This window comes from Brachyhypopomus gauderio, unplaced genomic scaffold (assembly GCF_052324685.1).
Source record: "Brachyhypopomus gauderio isolate BG-103 unplaced genomic scaffold, BGAUD_0.2 sc110, whole genome shotgun sequence".
NCBI classification, from domain to species: domain Eukaryota; kingdom Metazoa; phylum Chordata; class Actinopteri; order Gymnotiformes; family Hypopomidae; genus Brachyhypopomus; species Brachyhypopomus gauderio.
In genome coordinates, this window is record NW_027506931.1 from 117,197 (window position 1) to 141,633 (window position 24,437).

At 41.2% G+C, this 24,437-nt stretch overlaps 1 protein-coding gene across 10 annotated transcripts in view; it reads left to right on the forward strand.

The window, feature by feature from the left end:
• The first annotated feature begins 1,144 nt into the window (after nucleotides 1-1,144).
• Nucleotides 1,145-24,437, forward strand: part of LOC143497405 (GTPase IMAP family member 8-like) — a 58,394-nt gene continuing 35,101 nt past the window's right edge. For 9 of the 10 annotated variants that reach the window (XM_076993323.1, XM_076993325.1, XM_076993327.1 and 6 more), the window contains exons 1-2: nucleotides 1,145-1,216; nucleotides 13,734-14,315. In XM_076993323.1, coding sequence (XP_076849438.1) covers nucleotides 1,213-1,216; nucleotides 13,734-14,315 — 586 coding nt within the window. In that variant the 5' untranslated portion in view covers nucleotides 1,145-1,212. Of the gene's footprint in view, nucleotides 1,217-7,752; nucleotides 8,074-13,733; nucleotides 14,316-24,437 lie in introns of those variants that run through there. The other variant, XM_076993324.1, reaches the window with a different exon arrangement.

Genomic DNA, 24,437 nt, shown 5'->3' on the forward strand with positions numbered 1-24,437 from the left:
TGCGTTTAAATACATACCAAAGAAATTGAAACAAGACACAGGTGAAATCAATTACAACCAAAGGGCAGAACAGGGCGTAGAATTAAACATAAAACAAAACAAAGAGACACAGAAAACATGGAAAGGAATGCAAACTGATCAATCAATGAAGGACATGGTATAACCGTGACAATTCTAGAAATATTGAACGAACAGAAGCGATGGGTAATCTCAACACCTGGGGAGTACTTCAGAAAGCAGATTTAGCAGCTAACACTGATCTGTTTGCAGCTCACACAAACTGGTTTCACCAAAGAAACTGAGCACAGATTAATTTCTATGTCAACATTCAGTGTGCACTAATCCTGCTCTGAAGAAAGTTTACTGGATGTAGAGTTAATTGTCTGAACACAAACCAACCTGCAGTGAGAACATTTCTAAAACTGAGATGCTCAAGCGGATGTTACAGTTACTACTATAATGAGTTACTAAATTTGTCTTGGCGTAGACATTTTGACTCTGTTAGCCCTTTGCTGCCTGAATCTGAATGTTAATTTCATATGACAGCGTCACACGAATTTAGATTCACCCTCAGTTCAACTACAAATGCTCTGCATTAGCATTATTTTATGACAGATGTTGATCAGTACATCACTTTAGCACCGTATGTTGGTCTGTTCTGTATAGAAGACTATTTTGATTACTAAACACTTACACACAGCACATTTTAGTTTAGTTCCTTATCTATACATTTATTGACGAAAACCAGATCTCCAAATATTTAAAACAATTTTAACCACACTTAAAAAATATAGGCTATGTGGCTTAAAAGATTTAAACTTGAGACTTGGCAGCTTATGTATTTTTGAATTACTAAGTGACTCATGCATGTGCCATGCATGGTTTCTGTTTTCTCTGACTTCAATAAGGCACTGTGTAATGCTTTCACAACGCCATTCTCTTACATAGTCACTACTGATTATTACTATTATACTATTACTAATGCATATTACTTCTGACAGTACTGTGAGTAGCCTACTACTACTACTTGTCCAGTAAAGCCGATTATGAAAATACATCTTCTTTCATTACTACAACGAAGTTTGTATACGAGGATCTGGCAACCCACTTCCCGATGACGCACTTTTAGTGTCAAACATGTTAACTTTCTTGTCCGACGGGGTCTGTCAAAGTTTCGTTTTGTTTGGTTAATACTATGTTCGCGCTCAAATAATGGGTAAGTTGTTTCTTTATTAACATTTACGGAGTGTAGGCGAGGTCAGTGTTTTCCTATTCTTATCTTTTTTTCTTGTTTACTAATATTAATGCATGCAATTTGTATTTGAACTGAGACGACGCTGAAGTTGGTCACTTATTCGCAGTTTCAGATTCGTTTGGTTACTTATTCGCAGCTCCTTATTCGGCGGCTGAAGTTGGAGTTTAAAAGAGATATATTAAACAAACGAGCATAGGAGCATACATTTAAGAGGTTATTGTTTCCCATACTGATTTTGTGAATGTATAAAAAATATTAAAATACAATGAAAGCATTCCTTTTGTAAAATGGTTTCTATTTCAAGTCGTTCCGATTGTATGCGATTTGTACATGATGATTGAATTCGTCAGCATTTCTAACGTAAGGAAACATATTCTTCGATTTGAAAACTAAAAACACACGTGGTGCCCCCTAATTAATAAATGCCAGACTACGCCACCCCTTAGTGTTTTTACTTAGAGTAAGGGGAACTCTAAAGAAAGTAGATGCACGTCGGTGTGATGCAAAAATACCGTCTTTATTAAAGATAATAGACTGTCAGTTTAGTTTAAATAAAACAAGAAACAATTTCAGAAGTGTTGAAACTACCTGTTTGTGGTTTGGAGACTGAGTGAAGACAGCCAATTGACAATACCACTCGTGAATAATCTCAAAAATTCAGCTAATCCGCAACCCACTGCAAATGTTTCCAAATCACACTCTAAAGTGAGCACAGCACCTGATATGGCTGCCTATATCTCAGTCTCAACATAGCCACATCTGAATAGTACCGTATCAAAATAATCAAGAGACTCAAGTTAAAACAAGGGTACCTCGACCAATAACTAAATGTACAGGTAGTCACACAAGAGTAAGGGTTTTTAAAACAACGGGTCACTTAAATACCCCTGCGCAGCATATCATTAAAAGACCGCTTTAGGATTTGCTATGGTAAGATCTTTTAAATAAAAAAAGAAACACAAAATAAAGAAAACAAAATAGAAAGCAGTAGCAAACAGAGATAACAAAAACCGGTAGAAAACAGCAACTGGCAACCCCTAAAGCTGTGGCCCTTCATATACACAAAACAGAAATAAACATTACGTTCATTCAATAAAACATAAACTGCGTTCAACATTATGAATATGAAAGAAAAAGAAACATACCACATTCATCAGGATTGACCAACTTCACTCATAGACAGGATAGCAGCTTGTCACAGTACACTGGATATACAGAGTGTAATTAAAAAACCATATGAAACCTCTGGTTTAGGGCATACTAAAACACACATTCTCAGGTGTTTATAAAGCTTTAGAGAATGCACAGTGGCTAATTATACCTGGTAGCCCATCATTCGTAGATCAGGAAGAGAAAGAATGGATGTGGCGTGTCACCAACAAACTAAAATAAACAAAGGAGCTTTACTCCGTATGTCTGAGAGGATGCGACTAAAACTCGAACATAATTACAAAACTCAGCATACCTCGTATTCTGTACACACGCCGGCTGTTGCTACATTAATGACCTGCGGCCACTCCGCCTAAACACTCCTATACTCGCGTCCCCACACTAATTAAAACCAAACCATGTTTAGTTGCTTCATCAGTCATCTTGTGCAAAGTCAACTTAATCCTACCTTCGGACTCGCTGTTACAGACACGCTTCCTCTAGACGCCGCCACCTGCATGCGCTTTAGCCACCACGCTCTCCTCTAGGACCCCACAGGTGTCCCTATATGTGCCTACCTGTAAATGGCTCACCCAATGCAGGTGCTACTCTACTCATGACGTCATCCTTCATGTGCGCACCAAAACAAAGAAAGCGTCGCCTTGGCTACGCTGGCTACAATCACCCCCTCCAAATGCATCGGCGACCCGACGATGGCACTCCAAAACGTTAACCCATCATTCTTCTTGTTCAGGCAGCTCTTCATACCTTTCAGTTATAGCTGCCCGAGGGAGTCGGTGGGGGTTAGAGTGTTGGCCGGCGTTCAGTCTTGTCGAACGGCGTAGGGGCATTGGCTCTTGTGAGGCTCCCTCTTCTTCAGGGGTAACGGGGTCATGTGGTCCAGGTCTCTCCTGGAATTCTTCCACTAACAGCATAACATCCCCCTCTTCATTTTCCTCCAGAACTGGGGAGTTGGGCACACCTTCCTCACCTGTCATGAGGACAGTATCTTCTGTATCTTCTGTGCCCCGTTCTTCATTCAGTGCAGCTCGTAGCTCAGACCGGTGCACCTGTCGGATTGGCCCCTCTTCATCAACCGGAGCCACAGAGTAAACCACCCCCGTCCCCACTGGACTTCTAACCACTCTGTACACACAGGGGTTCCAGTGATCTTGGATCTTATTTTGTCCTGCTGGGTGATTCCTCAAATAAACCAGCTGCCCTTCCTTAAACCCAGAGTCATTTATTTGGTCGTTATGGTTTCGATTACGCCTGAGGGCCTGTTCCTCTGTCCTCTGCCTTACATGTTCATGGACAAGCCGTAGACTCTGCTGATGTATCTGAATCCATTCATCCAGCGTCCCCAAGCGGCCCATGATCATTGTGGACACTATGTAAGACCTCTTCTTGTAGACACTGAGGAACAAGCAGCTGGAAATATTCTGGTCCCCCACCTGGGGGGTGGACTGTTCGATATAGTACGCCCTCTCGCTCCACCAGTCGCTCTCGCTGGCGAACGAGGGCTCTACTGGCACTGGACAAAGTTCCACGTTCTATTGCTGTTGGAGATCGTCTTTCATCATAGAACCTCCACACCGGTTCAATAACTGGGTCAGCCTTCTGCAGTAAGCCCAGATCTTGAAATGAGCGTCCAGGGAATGCAACAACTTCACTACACAGGGCCCCAGAACCACTGGGCTGCTCATTCCAGGAGGCTAGCACCAATTGTGGAGGCATGCTTGTTCCAACTGCAAAGCGCTCCACATACTGTCGGGACAAAGCATCGGCATTTTGATTGCTCTTCCCTGGACGATACCTGATAGTAAAATTAAATGATGCCAATTGGGAAGCCCAGCGCTGCTCCACGGCCCCCAACTTAGCAGTCTGCAAGTGACTCAAAGGATTATTGTCAGTAAAAATGGTGAAGTGATTGCCCAGCAGGTACTCTCTAAACTTCTCTGTCACAGCCCACTTGATGGCCAGCAATTCCAGCTTCATAGAACTGTAGTTATTCATGTTTCTCTCAGTGGGCCTCAGCCCTCTACTAGCAAAGGCAATTGGACGCACCTTCCCGTTCTGTTCCTGTGAGAGCACCGCCCCAAGGCCTCCATGGCTAGCATCCACTTCCAGAACGAATGGTTTATTAAAATCAGCATATGCCAGAACTGGGGCAGAAGTAAGTGTCTCTTTTACTAACTGGAAGGCCTGTTCGCAGTCTTCACCCCAAGCTGTAGCTAGAGAGATTTTGGGAGTCTTTCCTTTTCGTCTGGGTCCACTAAGCTCCCTGACAAGATGGTGCAAAGGGGCTGCAAGTTTAGAAAAGCCTTCTACAAAACGTCTGTAATAACGGGCGAAGCCCAGGAAGGAACGAAGTTCAGCAAGATGTAGTGGCCGTTTCCATTCTTTGACCACCTCAAGTTTAGCAGGGTCGGTCGCCACCCCCTCAGCAGAGACCACATGGCCCAAGTACTTCACCTGATGTTGGAAAAAGTTACACTTTGACAGTTTCACTTTCAATTTCTGTTTCTGTAGCCGAGCGAACACTTCTTCCAGCCTTTCCAAATGTTGTTCCACTGTAGCAGAGAAGACCACGACGTCATCAAGATAAAGGAGCACAGACTGATATCGACAGTCCCCAAACATGCGTTCCATGAGACGTTGGAATGTGCCAGGGGCATTACATAACCCAAAAGGCATTCGAATAAATTCAAATAAACCAAAGGGAGTGCAGAAAGCCGTCTTGAATTTATCCTTTTCAGCTACTGTGACTTGGTTATACCCACTGGCCAAATCGAGCGTAGAGAACCATTTTGCTCCTGAAGGAAGAGGAGCAGATCGACAATAGCGAGCGATGTGACCTGGCTCGCCACACCTAAGGCAAATCGGTTGGCCATCTGATGTACGTCTAAAACGACCATTCCTAAAGGAAGGACCTGAGGCATTACCATTAGGCTGACAGAAGCGTTTCGCTAACATATCAAGCTGAGCTTGCTGTCTCAAAACCATCTCCTTTAACTCTGCCAATTCGGGGGTTTGAGCAATAGTAGCCTCACATTGTGGCACAAAACGCACTTCGTGACTACGTGGCAGAGCACGCTGACCCTGATCACGACCTGGCTGACCCTCCTCCAACCACCTAATAGCCTCCCGCCTTACATCTAAAATAGACAGATCCTCATCGTCCCGTACCAATCTTTTGAGCTCTCTACGTAAAGTGTGATCTCTAACGTTCTCACAAAACTGATCCCTTAACACATCCCCGGAATTAAAAATAGCATCACCCTTACTCTGCTTCACTCTGTCCATGAGTTCCATTAGAGCATGAGAAAATTCGAACAATGACTCATTCTCCCTTTGTTTGCGATCAAAGAAACGCTGTTGCCAATGCACATAAGATTTCGTACACCCATACATTTCCTTTAAAATGCGAATAATTTCATCGGGGTTTTCTCGGCTTGCTACCGGTCGATACTTTATTTCGTTACGGGCCTCGCCCTCTAAATGATCATATAAAAACATAGCTTTATCTAAAACAGACATATGCCTGGATCTAATACAACTTCGTGCCTCCTCAGCCCACTCCTCTACCGAAAGGGCTCCTGCAGCTGTCGAACCAGAGAACTTTGGGCACTTTCTTTCTTTAGGCAAATAAAAAGCATGTTCCCGCCGTACGGGTGGGATTTCGTCTCCAACATTTTCCCCAGTACCTCCATTCTGCGCCCCAGAAAGTCTCTCATTTGCAGTTTGGAGCTGTTCCACTTGCTCCCGCAGTCTCTGCAGCTCCCCCTCCATGTCGACTCCTTGCTGACAGCGTCCTCCTATTGGAATGCCAGCTGCTGTTTTCTACCACAACAAATCACTAATACTGCTCAAATCTACTTACTCTTTATTAAATTAAACTGACAGGTCAAAAGCGCTAACTGATGTTAAATCCTGCCGACTACGCCAGATTGTAGCGCCCCCTAATTAATAAATGCCAGACTACGCCACCCCTTAGTGTTTTTACTTAGAGTAAGGGGAACTCTAAAGAAAGTAGATGCACGCCGGTGTGATGCAAAAATACCGTCTTTATTAAAGATATTAAAGAAACAATTTCAGAAGTGTTGAAACTACCTGTTTGTGGTTTGGAGACTGAGTGAAGACAGCCAACTGACAATACCACTCGTGAATAATCTCAAAAATTCAGCCAATCCGCAACCCACTGCAAATGTTTCCAAATCACACTCTAAAGTGAGCACAGCACCCGATATGGCTGCCTATATCTCAGTCTCAACATAGCCACATCTGAATAGTACCGAATCAAAATAATCAAGAGACTCAAGTTAAAACAAGGGTACCTCGACCAATAACTAAATGTACAGGTAGTCACACAAGAGTAAGGGTTTTTAAAACAACGGGTCACTTAAATACCCCTGCGCAGCATATCATTAAAAGACCGCTTTAGGATTTGCTATGGTAAGATCTTTTAAATAAAAAAAGAAACACAAAATAAAGAAAACAAAATAGAAAGCAGTAGCAAACAGAGATAACAAAAACCAGTAGAAAACAGCAACTGGCAACCCCTAAAGCCGTGTCCCTTCATATACACAAAACAGAAATAAACATTACGTTCATTCAATAAAACATTAACTGCGTTCAACATTATGAATATGAAAGAAAAAGAAACATACCACATTCATCAGGATTGACCAACTTCACTCATAGACAGGATAGCAGCTTGTCACAGGACACTGGATATACAGAGTGTAATTAAAAAACCATATGAAACCTCTGGTTTAGGGCATACTAAAACACACATTCTCAGGTGTTTATAAAGCTTTAGAGAATGCACAGTGGCTAATTATACCTGGTAGCCCATCATTCGTAGATCAGGAGGAGAAAGAATGGATGTGGCGTGTCACCAACAGACTAAAATAAACAAAGGAGCTTTACTCCGTATGTCTGAGAGGATGCGACTAAAACTCGAACATAATTACAAAACTCAGCATACCTCGTATTCTGTACACACGCCGGCTGTTGCTACATTAATGACCTGCGGCCACTCCGCCTAAACACTCCTATACTCGCGTCCCCACACTAATTAAAACCAAACCATGTTTAGTTGCTTCATCAGTTATCTTGTGCAAAGTATAACTTAATCCTACCTTCGGACTCGCTGTTACAGACACGCTTCCTCTAGACGCCGCCACCTGCATGCGCTTTAGCCACCACGCTCTCCTCTAGGACCCCACAGGTGTCCCTATATGTGCCTACCTGTAAATGGCTCACCCAATGCAGGTGCTACTCTACTCATGACGTCATCCTTCATGTGCGCACCAAAACAAAGAATGCGTCACCTTGGCTACGCTGGCTACACACAGAAATGCTGATCTAGAACACAAATAATCAGAAGAAGAAATACCAGCACACAACGGCATATTGAGCAGTGGGCATATAGGTGAACGGATTTAAAGGGGCAGTTTCAGAGGCTATTTGAAGGCCTTATTGATGGTGGGCCAGAGAAATAACAAATGCATCATGAAGAACAGGAGAGAGGAACCTGATTTTAGCCTACTTCCCACTTTCCGATGACGCACTTTCAGTGATGAACACGTAAACTTTATTTTCCGTCGGCGTGTCTGTCAGTTTCGTTTTGTTGAGGGATTACTATGTTCGTGCTCAAATAATGGGTAAGTTGTTTATTTATTACATTTACCACATTAACAATGTTTTTTTCGTAGGCTATATTAGAAATAATACAATGATTGAACGAAAGTTTCTTCGCCCACTTAACAAAGTACAAGATCAGTTTTCACATTCGCAGATTGTAGTAAGAGAAGCTCTTGTTTATTATCATCAGAGGGGAGGTGTGAGAAAGAAGGAAATGGGTCCGTGAAACGTCTAATAGTTCGATTTTCAAACTTGTCGAAGCAAAATTGAACAATGAGAAACTGGATGTAAGACCTAATTATTTAATTTTCATTTGGTACAAAAAGTGGCCATCATCATGGGCCAAAAATCTTAATTGTCACGTAAAACGCGCTCTCGGAGAATTCGGCCATTATCAATATCTTCCAGTAATGCCAACGCTGCATCTCCCAATAACTCCAGCGCAACATTTACCGGTAATGCATGTTTATACAGTATAATCCAGGCTAAGTGGAAACACGTTATAATAATAATAATACATTTTATTTAGTATAGCGCTTTTCAGGACACTCAAAGACGCTTTACAGTACAAAATTACAAGCAGCATAATGACTGTACAATACATTACAATATAGAACAACATTATAAGAAACAAAGAGAATTAGTATTAGATAAAACAAATAAGAAAAAGATAAATGTATAGCATCATAAATTAAAAGCGTATCTGAAGAGATGAGTTTTTAAAAGAGAATTAAAAGTGGAAAGATCAAAAGAATCACGGATGTGTTTGGGGAGAGAGTTCCATAGAGTGGGTGCAGACACTGTAAAGGACGAGGCTGAAGTTGGTTAGCCTACTTATTCGCAGTTTGAGATTCGTTTAGTTACTTATTCGCAGCTCCGTATTCGGCGGCTGAAGTTGGTTACTTATTCAAAAAGGGTGTGTTCACGATGCGTGTTTGCTGCGCACTTTGTTTAAAAGAGCTAGATTAAACGTTACATTAAATGAGCGCAGGAGCAAACATTTAAGAGGTTATTGTTTCCCATACTGATTTTGTGAATGTAAAAAATAAAAATATAATGAAAGCATTTCATTTGTAAAATTGTTTCTATTTCAAGTCGTTTCAATTGTATGCAATTTGTACATGATGATTGAATTCGTCAACATGTTGTAACGTGGCTCGCGCCACGGAGCGAGGAGACGGACACAAACGCTGAGGAGAGCGAGATTTATTAAAGGAAATTCCAAAGGCAGGGTTGTAGTCACGGGCATGGGTCATAACGGGAGGGCAGTCCATACCCGAAATGTACAAAGGCATCACACGAACAGGAAAAACAACAAGGCAGGCAAACCAGGGGAGAACAGGCAAAACACACGGAGGACGGGAAACACAAAAGATCGAACTCACGTAGGCAACAAACAGGCATAAACAAAAAGACTGATACGGACATGGGAGACACAGGGACTTTTATACACAGAACTAAACTAGGGACAGGTGATGACAATGACACAGGGGCGTGGTAACAAAGAAGGAATCCATCAAAACCAACGAGCAGGGCGGGACAAACAGGCAGGGAACACGGACATGAGGGAACCCAGAGTGACAGCTACGAGAGGGGGCATTGCCCTACGTGACACATGTCTAACGTAAGGAAACATATTCTTAGATTTGAAAACTAAAAACACAGAAATGCTGTTCTAGAACACAAATAATAGGAAGAAGAAATACCAGCACACAACATGGCATATTGAGCAGTGGACAGATAGGTGAACACATTTAAAGGGGCAGTTTCAGAGGCTTATTGAAGGTCTTATTGATGGTGGACCAGAGAAATAACAAATGCATCATGAAGACAGGTCACTCCCTAAGAGAGGAACCTGATTTTAGCCTGATCCAACATCATTTTATACCTCAAATCTAACTGGAAAGACGGCATATTGAGTAGTTAAGCGCAAAGAGTGCACTGAAATGGTTCAGAGGGGCAATTTCAGAGATCTGCTGTATGCCTATAAGGCGTCGGGCCAGACAAATAACACATACATCATACATAACTAGTTCCTATATGTATGAGCAACTTGATTTTGGCCTGACCCAGAATCATTTTATGCCTCAAATCTAACTGGAAACATGGCATATTGAGTAAAGTGCACAGGTGAAATGGATCAGAGGGCCAAGTTTAGAGGCCTGCTGTATGCCTGTAATGTCTTGGGCCAGGCAAAACTCAATTGCATCATACATAACTAGTTCCTATATGTATGAGGAACCTGTTTTTGACCTGGCCCAGAATCATTTTATGCCTCAAATCTAACTGGAAACACGGCATATTGAGTAAAGCGCACAGGTGAAATGGGTCAGAGGGCCAAGTTCAGAGGCCTGCTGTATGCCTGTAATGTCTTGGGCCAGGCAAACCTCAATTGTATCATACATAATCAGGTCCTATATGTATGAGGAACCTGATTTTGGCCTGGCCCAGAATCATTTTAGCCCTCAAATCTAACTGGACACACGGCATATTGAGTAAATCGCATAGGTGAAATGGTTCACATGTTCAAGTTCAGAGGCCTGCTGTATGCCTGTAATGTCTTGGGCCAGGCAAAACTCAATTGCATCATACATAACTAGTTCCTATATGTATGAGAAACCTGTTTTTAGCCTGGCCCAGAATCATTTTATGCCTCAAATCTAACTGGAAACACGACATATTGAGTAAAGCGCACAGGTGAAATGGGTCAGAGGGCCAAGATCAGAGGCCTGCTGTATGCCTGTAATGTCTTGGGCCAGGCAAAACTCAATTGTATCATACATAACTAGTTCCTTTATGTATGATGAACCTGATTTTGGCCTGGGCCAGAATCATTTTAGCCCTCAAATCTAACTGGCAAAATGGCATATTGACTATTTAAGCACACAGGTGAAATGGTTCATGAGGTGGATTTCAGAGGCTTGCTGTATGCATGTAAGGCATTGGGCCAGGCAAATAACATATGCATCATACATAACACTTTACTATATGTATGAGGAACCTGATTTTGGCCTGGCCCAGAATCATTTTAGCCCTCAAATCTAACTGGAAACACGGCAGGAGGATGGAAAATATATAGAGGTTATGATTAGGTTGGGATCAGGCTGACAATATTCTGGCTACATCACTCTCCTATGACACATGGGTCTCTGAGAAGTGGAGTGCCAGAGCAAATTAACTTTTCATATATTCTATTAATAAAAATAACAACTTGTAGCAAAATGTACCATAGAAATTAAGCTGAGAAGTGATTAACATAATGTGCACAGGAGCAGATCTCAAATTGTACCTGTCCTGGTTAGTTCTGGATGTAGAAACTTAACCTGTACTATATGTAAAGCAGTGGGACCTTTTTACTCTGGGTGTGTTGCCTGTTTCCATTGTTTTCATTGCTGTACTATATGTATTTGATATATTTTTTAATTTTCTTATTTCACCAGTGTGGTATGGGTAGCTGTTGCACTGTGTTCCATGGGGTTAGAGAGAAAACTTTTTAGTGTGTTTCTGTGTACACGCAGTCAGCATTTTCAGCCGGTTGTACCGTTTTGGTCACTAATAAGGAGAATAATCTTTCTCTTTTGTATGTATCAGCATGCACATGACAAGTTTCTGTCGGTGGTACTATCATGGACCTGGGTGTATAGGGGAATCTGAGAGCAGCTGTCAGGAATGTCAATCACACTCGTTACAGCAGCCTGCAGTGGTTTGAAAGTAGCCAGGACAGGGTTTTGGTGTCATTTTCTGTTACTCTGTTATACTCTGGTAGAAGATATTGTTTGATTTGTGTGGTATGTACTTCTGAGGTGAATTATTTTTTTTCTATTGGGTTTATTATTTATTTATTTTCTTAATTAATTCTCCATTTAAAATCCCTCATGGGATGTCGTTGATCTCGTCTGTTGTTGGTGAGTTTTTCCTCTTTGGCGACTTTGGTACCAGGAGTGGGGTATACTCTGATACTCTGTTATTTTGTAATATATGTGGAGCACAGTGTGGTGGTGCTGAAGAGAGGTAGTGCGAGGAATACAGCGGACCAGGACGCAGACCTGAGTCTGAGGGCTTGAGAGGGAACAGACATTCAACTGCAGATTCACAAAGACTGGTGTGGACTGCTTTAAAAGAGAACTTTATCCTTGCTAAGCATTCACAGTGTCATAATGTCTGAATGTCCAGATGATGAGGTACAGTGTGGTATGAATGTAATGGAGGATACAGCAAGGGATATTCATGAACAAATAAGGTAACTGGATAGGAAGCATGATTAAACGATGGAAACTATTGACTCTCTGAATAGAGCACAAGAGCAGTCATATGTTTATGTGCCTAAGGAAAGGCACTTTGCCCCTTTCACTGGGGATTTTGCTAAAGTTGGGTCGTCGGTAGTTGACTTCATAGAGGAAGTGGAGTGGGTGCTACATTCAAGAAATTAGTCTGCAAATGATCAATATGATTTTGCCCTGTCTCTGCTAAGAAACAGGGTTGCCAACTCTCACGCATTGAGCGTGAGACACACGCATTTGACCGTCTTCACACGCTCTCATGCCACACTTCCGATTTCACACGCCGAAAAAAATCTAGTTTATTTACCTCTGATCTACATCTATGATTCAATGAGTTACTAGTTCGCTCTGGCGCCAACCATCAGCGATCGATACATCGCAATATAATACTTAATTTGTGTCCATTTTACGTCCTATGAAATAAAATTGTCATAAGATGGTTGCCCTATTAGCTTGCAGTTAACTACATAGCACAGGACACATAGCTAGAAATTATCCACAAAGGCAGAATACAACCAGCCATGACACCTTGGGAGTACGGGGAAACGAGATGCCCCAGTTACTGTGAGTCGGGCAATTCGGTGGCATAGTGTAGACTCACATAAACTCAGCCCTGGTCAGGGGCAGATATTGGAAGAAGCGGTTGGGGTTTGTCCAGTAATATATACAGATCCGTCATGTTTCAGCCCCTTGTTTGGTAGATACCGGCAATCAAGTAAGCACCATTACATAAGAGTTCCTCCATAGACATTTAGGTGGCAAAGAGGAGAACATGCTAGCAACTTCTGGTTGGCTCAAATTAACTGCCACAAATGGATTAGACATTCCTTATCTGGGCTAGCTAGATTTGGAGGTTGAGACAATGGTATGAAAATCCTAGACAGCGGATTTTTAGTAGTGAAGAACCCCCAGAATTCTCAGACATCAGTGCCTGGCATCATTGGTATGAACATCATCAATCATTGTCATCAGTTAGTTCAAGCTGAGTTTGACAACACATTGGACATGAAAATAGATTCAGACTGGAGGGGTGAATTTGAACAAATGCACACATGTACAGAGAAAAAGGTGGCTAGAATAGCTGGCAAAGACCCTGTACTTATCCCAGCAGCCTCAGCAGCCTCAGGGTTTTGCTGAGAGTTCAGGAACGGAAGGCCAGTGGTTTTTAGGCCAGTGTCTGTCATGTATTTTTCCTCTCCAGTGACTACATTTATAAAAATGTAAAGAACTGTTTGCTTTAAATTTCATGAATGATAAATAGTGCAATATTCTGTCCCATAAACATTTTGAATGAAAATGTATTCATTAAACCTAGTTTCATATTCCTCATTTAATATTATCACAAAAACAGACAATGAACACAAAATATTTAGAGTATCTTCTTGTTTCTTATTTTGCAGGTGACTCACACCATCTCTCAGATCTGAGGACTGTTCTGCTGGGGTACAGAGATGCTGGGAAGAGTTCAGCAGGAAACACCATCCTGGGCAGAGAGGAGTTTGAGTTAAAGACAACTGCTCAGTGTGTGAAGAGACAGGGAGAAGTAGCAGGGAGGAAGATCACTGTGGTTGAAGCTCCAGGATGGTGGAAGAATGAACATATAGAAGATATCTCTAGGATACTGAAATGGGAGATTGTGCTCAGCGTTTGTCTGTGTTTTCTAGTACCTCACTGTCTGTTATTGGTCATGTTATTGGTTTTAAATCACATAAAGCAGTACATTGAGAGTGAAGAAAGTGCTTTCCAGTGGATGGTTGAGAAATGTGGGAACAACCATCATGTTCTCAACAATAATGAAATAAATAATAATTATGGGATCAAAGACCTGCTGAGGAAGTTAAGACTGATGATGAAAAATAAAAACTTAAAACATAAAATGCATAGAAGGAAATGGCAGCAGTTGGAAATGAAAGAGCATTTCAAATCAGAAGAAGGGAATGGACAAGGGTTCGACGATGTACCACATAGCACCACAGACAAAGGTAAGATACTTACAGGTACATCGTTTTTATGTAAATAGTACAAATCACATGTGTGCCTTTCTATATAGGCTTTATAAGAACACCCAACCGAAAATGTTGTTTTGGGTTTTTTTATTCTGGCAGAAACGTAAATACAAAAAAAAGTTTGCAGGTGTTAGGACCTAACTCCCAGCAAGGAGTAAAAAAAAATAAAAAGCACATTAAACCACAACCTATGGCAAAATAAATCTCCATACAAATACTAGCCTAAAATAATATGGTAGCAGCTACTATATGAAACAATTGACAGAAAGAAAAATAAGAATAGCCATTTTGATCCATATCTAAGGAATCTCCCCATGATAAAAAAGATTGCAATTAATTAGCACCTGCTCACATGGTCCACAGGTCGGCAATCTGTACCACAGATGGGTATTTCCTCACAAACAAAAATCTCCCTACACAGTTTACAACACACTTTTAGTGATAAAACAAATACATCAAAGTGATCCAACGGTTTCACACGTGTATCGGATATACTGATTAATAATTATTAATTATGAAACGGGGCACCATCCTGATTGCTCAGGATCCAAGGTTTTGATAACAGGAACAGGTGGAATATTGTTGAATCAGTCTTATTACTGAAGGGTGAATGCTGAATCTGCACAGTGACCTAATACCACAGACCAAAATATGTTTTACTACCACAACCAAATTAATGAATATATGTTAAAATTTATTGAATGGTTAATATAATAATTATAAGCATTACATGTAGGATAATTTGGTTCAGAAGAGTAGCTAATCCTAATAATAAGTAGTATCAAAAGAAAAGCCATAAAACAATTGATTATTATATAACAGTAATGGGTGCGAGGGAGTCAAGGATACGAAGACGAGGTGCATTCAAATAGGCTACGTTTATTTGTATTATCACAGAACTGTAACGTCAGGAAGAGACAGAGAGGGATCCTTATGCAAAAGCACAGTGCTCTTTATTTGGCAGATAGATACAACCAGAGAATGCGAGATGTTAATGCATAAACGGAGTTGATCTAATGCCGTTTGTTGAGAGTGGTCTATCCGGTCCGGGGTCGTAACGGGAAGGCAGAGTCCGTACGGTACCTGAGGGCTAGGCAGAAGACGGGGTCGAGGGAACAGGCAGAGGTCGGTACACAGGAGAAACAGCAGGGTATGATAACGCTCGGTATGCAACATGGTTGGCAATACTTCGCGACGAGGTGTTGTGATGACGGTGTATATGAATGCCTGGAATGTGGGCGTGGTGATGAGGAACAGCTGAGTCCTTAATGGCTATCAGGTGACATTCCTGACAAGAACGCTCATAGCGTGTGGAAACCACATCTAACAAATGCTTAACAGTCAACAGACTTCACATCAACGATGAGCACTGGACGATACAAACACACACACTATATACACTTAGCCTAACAAGCACCGCGTGAAACACATTAGACCCCCCATACTCAAATAGCGGCCCATGGCATTTCTGGCTTGTTTGAAAAGTTTTTTTTTATGATTTTATTTTCAATTGCGCTATCCGCTCTTATTTTAAAATCGATCGCAAGACGAAGCTGGAGATTGCCTCTATGGCAACAATAAAAAGATAGCAGATGCACAAATACGTTCGTGCTGCCTTTATTATTACAGGACATGTTCACAATATCCAAGTCACAAGACATATGTATGTTCATATGTATATGGAACAATAACGTGTTTTCCAGTAAGTCAGGCCGTTCCAAGGTCATATCGGGAGAGCAAAGTCCAGGAGGTACAGGAGGGCTAGACAGGAGGCGAAGTCTGGGGAGGTCTGCATGAGTCAGCATGAGTCAGCAATACTTCGCAACCAGCAAGTGCAGAAAGGGGTGTATATATAGTAGGCAGAAGGGAGGGGCAACAGGAGACAGGTGAGGCTGGTTAGTGAAACGGAGGTATCAGGTGCTATTTCTCACAGTAGCAATCTTTTGGCATCAATCCAACTCTCGATTCCTTCACGAGAAACGCAATTTAACTAACTTTTAGGGGCGTAATCGTAGTACAACTATTTCTGACTATTGGAACTTTACTTAATTAATCTACCAGAATCTGAGGCAATAGTAATTAAACTCAAGTCCTACCTTAACCAATCACAGGATGTTCCAAGACTAGATACACAAAGCACACACAAAGCAAATCTGCTATGTTCAGCTACAAGTAGTAAATTTGTAAAGTAGTTAGTTTGAGGTGTATATGCTGTGGTTCTTGAAGGTGGACCGCGGCCAGATATGTTTTTTTTTTTGGCCGGAGGGGGGTTTGGGCATGAGATTTCTGGTGTGGAGGTTGGGGGGGCCCCGGTTGGTGTCTTTGCTTGGGGCCCCCAAATACCTTGAATCGGCACTGATGACAAGTTGACTAAGCATAAACAGTAACACATGTTTCTCTGAGACAAAGAAAATCCCCAACTCCTAAATAAATTGACACTATCACTTAGCCTAATTTGCCTAGTTTGGTTCCTTGTCAATCTAAACACTGAGCCGTCCTTCATTTATACATTTACATAATAAATGGAACCTAATGCATAGACAGACATGAATCTGAAGTAACACACTGAAGTACATGGGTATAAAAAAAACGTTTGAAATAACAGCACACATTAATTTCTGGGTATACCTAAATCTAAGACAACATATCAAACATTAATATATGATAATATATAATATAAATCTAAATAATATAGATTTAGATAATATATAAATCTAAAAACACAGTACACACTAATACCTGGTCATGCATATGTCTACAATAGCACAGCACATGCATATGAGCACATGATCCACAATAATGCATAGGAGATATAAATTATTATACACTGATCTGTACTTCGACTGGACCCATTAATAAGTAACATTAATTGTAGCAACCCTTGGATCACAAAGAGAGTGTCGACAGGCGCTTAAGCTTCCTTTATTTTTTGCTCATGACAGCATAAACTTCATTCATTTATTTCATCTCATAGCGCCGTGAAAACTGAATAAAATACAAACAATGCATCAACAGTCACTCCATGCAAATCTCAAACACACTAACCATATACAAAGCCATACAAACCAAGACATACCTCGCTGCGCTGACCAAGGACTGCAAGCACGGATTCCCTTACTCCGTCGATAGACACAGGCGTCAATATTTTTTTTTGAAAAAATGCAAACCCACAATACACACTGCATCTAAGCTCAAATAGCTACGTCTCATTACAGCCACCTGTGACTTCTCTACCTTTACAGGTTCTCTGCCCTGTGCAATCCACGGCATTCTCAGCAGGACACATTTAATTATACAAATCCACAACACACACACACACAAACATCCACAGAATATAAATACATCAACACACAAAATCCAAATTAATTAATCCATTGGATTTAAACTCAGTGATTCTATCTAGGTCAGGGTATTGGCTTGGCTGTTATTTTTAAGGACCTTTATAAATGCCTCGCTGTTTCTGTGGCAGCTTTTTCAAGTTTTGAAGTTCTGTCATGTATAGTACATGGAGAAAACCCACTAAGTGCTGAGGTTTATCACCCTCCAAAGTCTCAAGGCTGTTTTATGTTTTTTTTTTCTTCAATAGTTTTGGACTATAATAAAGTATTTGATCTTGGTGATTTCAATATTCATATAGACAATGCTTCTGACAGATATGCAACAGATTTCCTGAACACCATGGATTATTTTAGCTTTGTTCAGCATGTTGGAGGCCTGACTCATAATCGGGATCACACATTGGATTTGGTGTTCACGCTGGGATTGTTTCCTCATTCCTTTTCTATGGAGGACTTATTTGTATCCGAACCACAAGTGTATTATTTTTAGGGTCCCCCTGATTGTGACTGCTGCATGCTCTAAACACCTATGTACGGTCTTGCTTTTTAAATGTTCAGTGTCTGCTTTTTCAGATATGTTTATTGGTTTTATCAGTTGTCTATGTGTACTAATGTAAATGATTTTAAAAGTTTGCTCTTTAAACAAATCATGTTTAACTTTTAGATGAGGTTGCACCAGTGAAAACGGCTAAAATCTGTTGTAAATTCGACTCCATGTGTGATGGGCAGGGTGAGCGAAATAAAATGGAAGCGATCATGCTAAGTCTCAGGGAAAATGGATGGTTTAATAGAAAAGTGCGCAAACCAAAAACCTGTGATGTTGATCCAAGTAAAGGATATAATGACCAGCGGTCGGTCACCTGGTACAAAGACAAGACATATATAGACAAACAAACGACCCTCAGGTGAGACGGATCGCGGGCCCCGCCCACCTGAGGGACGTACACAACAACCACAACTTAGTCAACATTTTATTTGTTTTGAGACTTCATATATGAACATAAAGATAGCCGAACCACTTCCATATCACAGAATTAGTCTTTCCCCTTTTATCAAGTATTTTGTCTGCTTTATTAGCTCATGTCATAGCTCATTCAGTCACATTTGTATTGCGGTCAGTGGTGCTTAGTTATTCTGCAGCTAGTACATGCTATGTTAGAGACAAACTAAAACTAGCACTGGCTGCTGTTGCTGAGCACTGGCTGCGAACAGCTTTTTCAGCTCAGCTTGAATGCAATGAAGTAATGGCAACGCCCTGTTATGAACATCGTAATATTGTAATAGTGTTTATTGAAATATTGAAAATGTGTTTAAAAATCATATCACATAGGATGATATGTGGTGCGGGTCTTTTCCACTCCATGGAGTCTGCACAGCAATCACCTTGCTCTCGAAGTGTCTCCCTTGGTCAGAGTGTAGTCTCTCTGGAGCTCCACATTTCATGAACAACTCTTTTAGCAACATCTTAGCAGTCGTATCCGCTTTCTGGTCACATGTGGGGAAGGTTTGGATAAATTTTGTAAACAAATCTGTTACTACTAATACATTTTCACACCCATCTGACGCTGGCTCTAGGATATTAAAACCCACTGCCACCACCTCTAAGGGTCTTGAAGGCATGAAGGCTATCCTGGGTGGTTGAAACCTGGGCTGTGGCATCTTGATCAGAATACTTTGGTGGCACTTTTTCACCCAATTCTCCACATCCTCTCTGCCTCAACAAACTTAAGTTGTGCTCAATGCCCTGATGACCCATGTCATCATGGACGCTGCGTAGCACTTTCCTTAAACTAGAAGGGAGGAGGAGTTGATAACATTCACCTTGCTTAGCATCGTCCATTACACAATTTAGCACTCCTTAATGTTCTCGAATCTGATCCCAATGTTTTAAGAGAGAAACTAGACCATTCTGCTCTGTTGAGGTTCTTATTGGCCCTCCAGAACTTGCTGAACACACCCACAATGGGATCTTGGCTCTGGAATCACATAGCTTACTTTTAGTGTAACCAGTCAGGATCTCTGTGTTACCATGCATCCTGACATCAAGAAACACTCCAGCTACCCTTGCCCTGACCTTTCTGATCCTACAACATTTAACACCTGCTTCTACCAGGTCCGGCCCTTGGTCAATACCTCTATCCACAATGCTGCAGATGGTCATGCAGTCATGTAAGTCTTCATTGTCGAGGTCAACACCCGGCTCGTCAGCAGCAGTATTATGCTGGCCATGCCAATAAATGATCTAAAAATTTAACACCGCAAGCCCTTGATGAAGCACCTATAATAAGTACAAAGGCCTAAACAGGACCTCAACCTTTTTACAGACTTAGGAACTTCCCACTGCCGAACCGCTGCAACCTTACTTGGGTCTGTCCCTATGCCCTGTGCTTATGCCCACACAACCGGACTTCTTGTTGCAAGAAGCTACACTTCTCTAGTTTGACTTTTAACCCTGTCTCCTGCAGTTGTTGCAGTACAGTCTTCAGCCTTGTCAAATGCTCCTCAAAAGTCTCTGAAAATATCAAAATGTCATCTAAACTAACATAATGAGGAACATCAGGTCACTCATGGTAGCCTGCATTAGCCGCTGAAAGGTTGCTGGCCCATTACAGACACCAAAAGGCATCCTGGAGTTCTCAAACAATCCAAAAGGGGTAGTAAAGGCCGTCTTATGAGTGTCTCTCTCATGCACTGCTACCTGATGGTATCTGCTGGCTAAATGAATTTTGGAGAAGAATTTGGCCCATGCAATGCATCAGAGCTTAAGGGGAAGGTATCACGCTTGGTCTTAGAGTTCAACCGTCTGTAGTCTACACACATACTGTACGTAGACTGCTATCAGGCTTCCTAACCTGCACCACTGGAGAAGCATAAGCACTAGCATTTTCCTGTATTATCCCTTTTTATTAGGATTTGACTGATATGCTCCCTCACTGCGATATAGTGATTAGGTTGACTCGCGGCGTGTGAGGGTGCAAGACCCCGCGCTGTGGAGGAGAACGTACGGGAGAAGGAGATTTTCACCTAGAGAAATTTGAAATATAATCTATCAAGGTGATAAAAGGATACAAGAAACACCAGAGCATCTTCCAATAACAAAACCGAGAGTTTATTTTTAACTGCATCCGAAACTGAGCGGAACTTCAGCAGCGCACCGGTAAGGCAGAGCAACGGCTCTGCGTTTCTAACGGCAACAGAGTAGCAGCGACCGGACAGTTGTTAGCAAGCGCTAACACAACAAAACAACAAAATAACGGTGCCGATACATACAATTGACAACAGACAGACAGACAGTTAAGGACAACATCACCCAAAAATGAAAAAAAAAATGGTTTCCAACGGCCATTCGCTAAGTAGAACTTGCTTCCTCCCTACCTACCAAACCATTGAGACTGTGTCTGTTATCCGTGGCAGGTATAGGAATAACAGGGCCATATGTTTTAAAAATCTAATTAAAATTAAATTAAATAATCAACATGAAATGAGCAGCAATATTAAGCTAAGGCTAGGACTTCTAAACATTAGATCGCTTGCATAAAAAGCTGTGATAGTAAACGAAATAATCTCAGATAACAGACTAAATGCACTCTGTTTAACAGAGACATGGGCTAGAGTAAACGAATATGTGAGTTTTAATGAAGCAGCTCCTCCTGGATACAGTTATGTTCATCAGCCCCGTATCACAGGGCGTGGAGGTGGAGTAGCCACAATATATGACACAGATATAGGTCTTACTGTAAAACTAACCACCTCTATTAACTCATTCGAAGCTTTGATAGGTGAAATAGGCAATAATCTCATAGGCAATAAAACAAAGCTTAAACTAGTGACCATCTATCGACCACCGGGTCCTTACTCAATTTCTTAAGGTGAGTTTCTTAAGAAACTTCTTAATTTGCTGAGTTTCTTTCGGAATTAGTCCTAACAATTGAAAGATTTGTAATTGTGGGTGATTTCAACATTCATTATGAAAATAAATCAGACCCACTGAAAACCGCGTTCGATTCCATCCTAGACTCAGTAGGTATAGCCCAAAATGTGACAGGACCTACTCACCGCTGTAAACACACCTTAGACTTAATACTTACTTACGGATTTAACATAGAACATTTGGCAATCATCCCCCAAAATGATGCCATTTCAGATCATTCCCTACTAATATATGAAATAGCTTTATACGATGTACATCAGATGCGCCATACAAAAACCACGCGCACTATCACTTCCGACACCGCAGCAACATTTATAAACATACTACCAGAGCTACCGAGCACTATGCCACTGCAGCCCAATGAATTAGAACAGGCAACACAACAGTTTTATTCCACACTCAGCAATACCTTAGACCACATATGTCAAAGTCAAGGCCCTGTGGAATTGATTATCTATGGCCCCCTGGATGATATTTAATTACTATTAGAACCGGCCCGCAGGCCACAGCCGCCCGCTGGTGTTTTGCACGCACAAACACTGCATTCCCCACAATGCAACGGTAGCCCGCGAAAATGATGTAATCGCAGTGGCTCCGCCCGTGCGCGAGGACCTCGTGCACTGTCGATTCGTGAGGTTGTGCGCCTCTCCCATAGTTGCCAGGTTCGCGGTTTTCACCGCCTCCAATTTTGTAACTTTGCGCGCGCGCGCCTCAGCGCAATGAACAAAGTCATGTTTGCAGGGTTCATACACATAAACAAGGTGGAATTCAAGCACTTGTACGTCACTTTCAAGGTCCATATTTCCCAGCACGTTAAATTTAATTTAGTTAAATATTTATACATATATTCGAAATGATTCGAAATAATTAGCTTTTATCACATTATTTAATGGTTGTTTATTTTCAAAACGCCCGATCTTAGTCTTCACGTTCTCTCATGTTTCGTCCTGGAATCACAAGAGGCTCGTATTTGTTAACGTAATACAAGAGAACTGTTCAGTCAGACAGCTATTTGTTGTGAAACGAAGTAGTTACAATTTCAAGCATTTTCAAGTACTTTAGCCTAAATTCCAGCACGTTTCAAACCTTTATTACTTTATTCTTTTTATGTACAGGACATGTTTTCTTTGAAGGAAGTTTGTTTTGATCTGTTTGCTTGTTGAAAAATGTTTTCACTTGAAATTACTGACAGATCCATAAGAAAATATTGCTTTATTCATTTAAGCATTAAATATTATACATTGTGTTAGGTCTTGGTTCAATAGGCTATGTGCAATCATTTCAATATGTTTTAATAAACATTGAACCAGTCCGGCCCTTGGCTTGTAGCAAATTTTGTTTTTTGGCCCTCAGTGTATTTGACTTTGACATCCCTGCCTTAGACAGTGTAGCTCCAGTTAAAACAAAATTAATTAGGGAGAAAAAGCTTGCACCATGGTATGATGACCACACTTGTCTTCTAAAACAGGCAGCTCGAGCAGCGGAGCGCAAGTGGAGATCCACCTCACTAGAAGTGTTTAAAATCGCATGGAAAGACGCCGTAGTCAAATATAAACATGCCCTAATAAAAGCTAGAGCCTCATATTATTCGACACTAATAGAAAACAACAAAAATAACCCTAGATTTCTCTTCGTGACTGTATCAAAACTAACAAGAAATATCAATGACACTAGTTCTAATACGGCACTTACACACACTAGTGATGAATTTTTTAAACTTTTTTAGTAATAAAATAGATATTATCCGACTGCAGAGTCATAATAAAACACAGCCTAACCTCCAATCCAACCCCAGTAGTATAGGTATTAGTAACTACGCATCCGAAAATATTACTGAGCTAAATGGCTTCGATCCTATATCGCAAAAAGAGCTCACAACACTAATTCATTCGTCTAAGCCTACATCATGTATATTCGACCCAGTTCCAACCCGTCTATTCAAAGACCTACTCCCAACTATTGCAGGGCCCTTACTTAATATGATTAACAGTTCCCTTAACCTAGGATATGTGCCCAAACAATTAAAATGCGCTGTAATTAGACCCTTGATTAAAAAACAGAATCTCGATCCGCAGATTCTAGCCAACTATAGACCAATGTCTAATCTCTCATTTATCTCTAAAATTCTAGAAAAAGCCGTTTACAATCAGTTAAACCATTATCTCCAATCAAATAGTATCCATGAAAAGTTCCAATCAGGATTTAGACCGAACCACAGCACTGAAACAGCTTTACTCAGGGTAGTGAATGATTTACTGATATCGTCAGATAATTGTCTCATCTCGTTCCTTATACTGTTAGATCTTAGCGCAGCTTTTGATACTGTAGACCAGAACATATTGCTGGATCGACTAGAAAACACAGTAAAGGAGTTGCACTCTCCTGGTTTAGATCATATCTGACCGACCGCTTCCAATGTGTAAGTGTTAATAATAAAACATCTAAATCTGTTCAGGTTAAATATGGTGTCCCACAAGGGACAGTCCCAGGACCACTTCTATTTACACTTTACATGTTACCCTTAGGCGAGATTATGCATAAGCACGACATCAGTTTCCACTCCTATGCAGACGACACCCAACTATATTTATCGGCTAAACCCAAAGATTTAGGTGTAAACAGTAAAATCGAGAAGTGTGTAGAAGAGATAAAACATTGGATGGCGTGTAACTTTCTAGTAGAGGTGGGCGATACTGGGAATTGTGGTATCGATCCGATACCAAGTAAATACAGGGCCAGTATCGCAGATATCGATACCGATACCGATACATTTTAATAGATCATAGATCCAAAAGATCTAGGATACAATTTCACCAAACATTGTATGTG